Source organism: Corylus avellana, chromosome 2 (assembly GCF_965113065.1).
Source record: "Corylus avellana chromosome 2, dhCorAvel1.hap1.2, whole genome shotgun sequence".
NCBI lineage: Eukaryota > Viridiplantae > Streptophyta > Magnoliopsida > Fagales > Betulaceae > Corylus > Corylus avellana.
In genome coordinates, this window is record NC_142491.1 from 33,216,219 (window position 1) to 33,218,120 (window position 1,902).

Genomic DNA, 1,902 nt, shown 5'->3' on the forward strand with positions numbered 1-1,902 from the left:
GATCTTTTCTACAGTCCGAATTTGGCTTGGATTGTTTACTTGCCGCAATTCCATTGGTAGCTTATTTGGCCTGGATTGTTTACATGTCGCAATTCCATTGGTAGCTTATTTGGCTTGGATTGTTTACGTGTTGCAATTCTACTGGTCAACCACAGTCCGAATCCTAAAAGGAGACGAACTCCATACAAAAGTATAAAACAAGCAGTCCTGCACTGTTTTGCAAAGCATTGGCGTATCCGAACGAACTCCGAAGGGAAGAAAACGAATAGAATCAGGTACTCTCTCATCTCTATCCTATTCTTGCGCAAGTTTTCAAGAAATTACTCTAGAAAAAGTATTGCTTTTGCGATTGCGAAGATATCAAATCATTGATCTTATATTTTCTCTACAGTTACACAACTCATCAAGCATCATGGGTGCAATTTTCGAAACTGAAGAAGAAGAATCATCAAAGATGAACGAGGGCAAGAATGTTGGTTCTCCAACAAAGCCACCATTGTTATTCTTATTAGGAGAATTCTCCGGGGAAACCAAGCATGGCTTCTTTGACCCAATACGACGGACCTTCGACGTCGTTCACCTTCAAGAACTTGAATGTCAGGCAGAGTGTCTTGCTTCCCGATACGGCTGGTTACTCATATTATCAAGAGAAACATCTTCTCTTTTTTTCTTCAACCCCTTAACGTGTCAAAGAATCGATCTCCCATATACCAAACGTATTATCAGTGCCGCGGCATTCTCTGCCCCTCCTACTTCCCCTGACTGTACTGTTTATGCAATTAAATCCTCTACCTTCAATGATGCATGCGAGCTTCATATCGACACTTTTCTTATTGGACAAGAAAGCTGGATCCCCCATTCATATAAATCAACAACAAAACCTCTCATAGCCAATGTTGTTCAAGCAGTTTGTAGCAAGGAGGTTTTGTACTGTGTGGATTCACGCGGAAGAGTCGGTGCTTTTGATGTGAAGGATGGGAATTGGACCGTTTTTCCGGGCGAGGAATTTCAGAAGGTTTGCACACTTTCTCTGGTGGAGTTCAATGGAGATATATTTGCAGCGAAGAAAGGAGCTTATGGTGTTATTGAGAAGCTTTATAAATTGACTATTGAACAAGGGATGGCGGCTTGGGAGGCGGAGAAGGACTCGGGTGATTTTTCAGTGTTTGTTGGTCCATATGGGTCTTGCGGTGTGTCGGCTCCGAATGAAGAGACGAAGGAGAAGCTTTTTGTTGCCGACTGTAGACCCGAATCCAGGTGTGTCGTCTACAACGTTGTTGGAAGGGACTACATGGAGGCTGAAAGGTTTATTGGCGGATCCTTCCGTTGCTGGTACAATCCGGTTTGGATTGAAAGGTGAAACAATCTTGTCGGATTGAAGAAGCTAGCTTTTTTTGTTGCCAACTCGGATTTTGAAGAAGCTTCTTGTTTTTTAGTTTTTGTTATTTTGTTTTAATTTTCCGTAGAAGGGCTTTATTTAATTAGTTTTTTTTTTTTTTTTTTTTCAAAGTAGAAATAAACGATGTAAAGATTACTCTTTCACAATTTTATAAGAATAATGTTATTTTCCGTACACTACAAGAAACTGAGTCATCAGGGGCGACTCATTAGGGGCGACTATAAAGTCGCCCCTAATACTCAACTATTAGGGGCGACTTTTGAAAGTCGCCCCTAATAGTTATGTATTAGCGTCCACATCCAAGTGGACGCTAATAGTCGACCCAAAAGATGAATAATAGCGTCCACTCTAGGATGGACGCTAATAACTCGACCCTAATATACTCGCGGGAAATATTCAAAAGGCGGGAAAAAGATCATTAGCGTCGACTTGAAAAGTCGACGCTAATGCCTAATCATTAGGGTCGACTTTGTCGACGCTAAAGAGTGTATGGATGAATTAAA

General features: G+C 41.2%; 1 protein-coding gene across 1 annotated transcript; it reads left to right on the forward strand.

Moving 5' to 3' along the window:
- The first annotated feature begins 412 nt into the window (after window positions 1-412).
- Window positions 413-1,360, forward strand: LOC132162352 (F-box/kelch-repeat protein At3g18720-like). The gene has a single exon (XM_059572614.2). It carries the CDS (start codon window positions 413-415, stop codon window positions 1,358-1,360), a length of 948 nt encoding a protein of 315 aa, XP_059428597.2.
- Window positions 1,361-1,902: the final 542 nt, after the last annotated feature.

Bases quoted from the DNA above. Each gene is read 5' to 3' on its own strand.
- LOC132162352 (XM_059572614.2), top strand. From the start codon at position 413: ATGGGTGCAATTTTCGAAACTGAAGAAGAAGAATCATCAAAGATGAAC.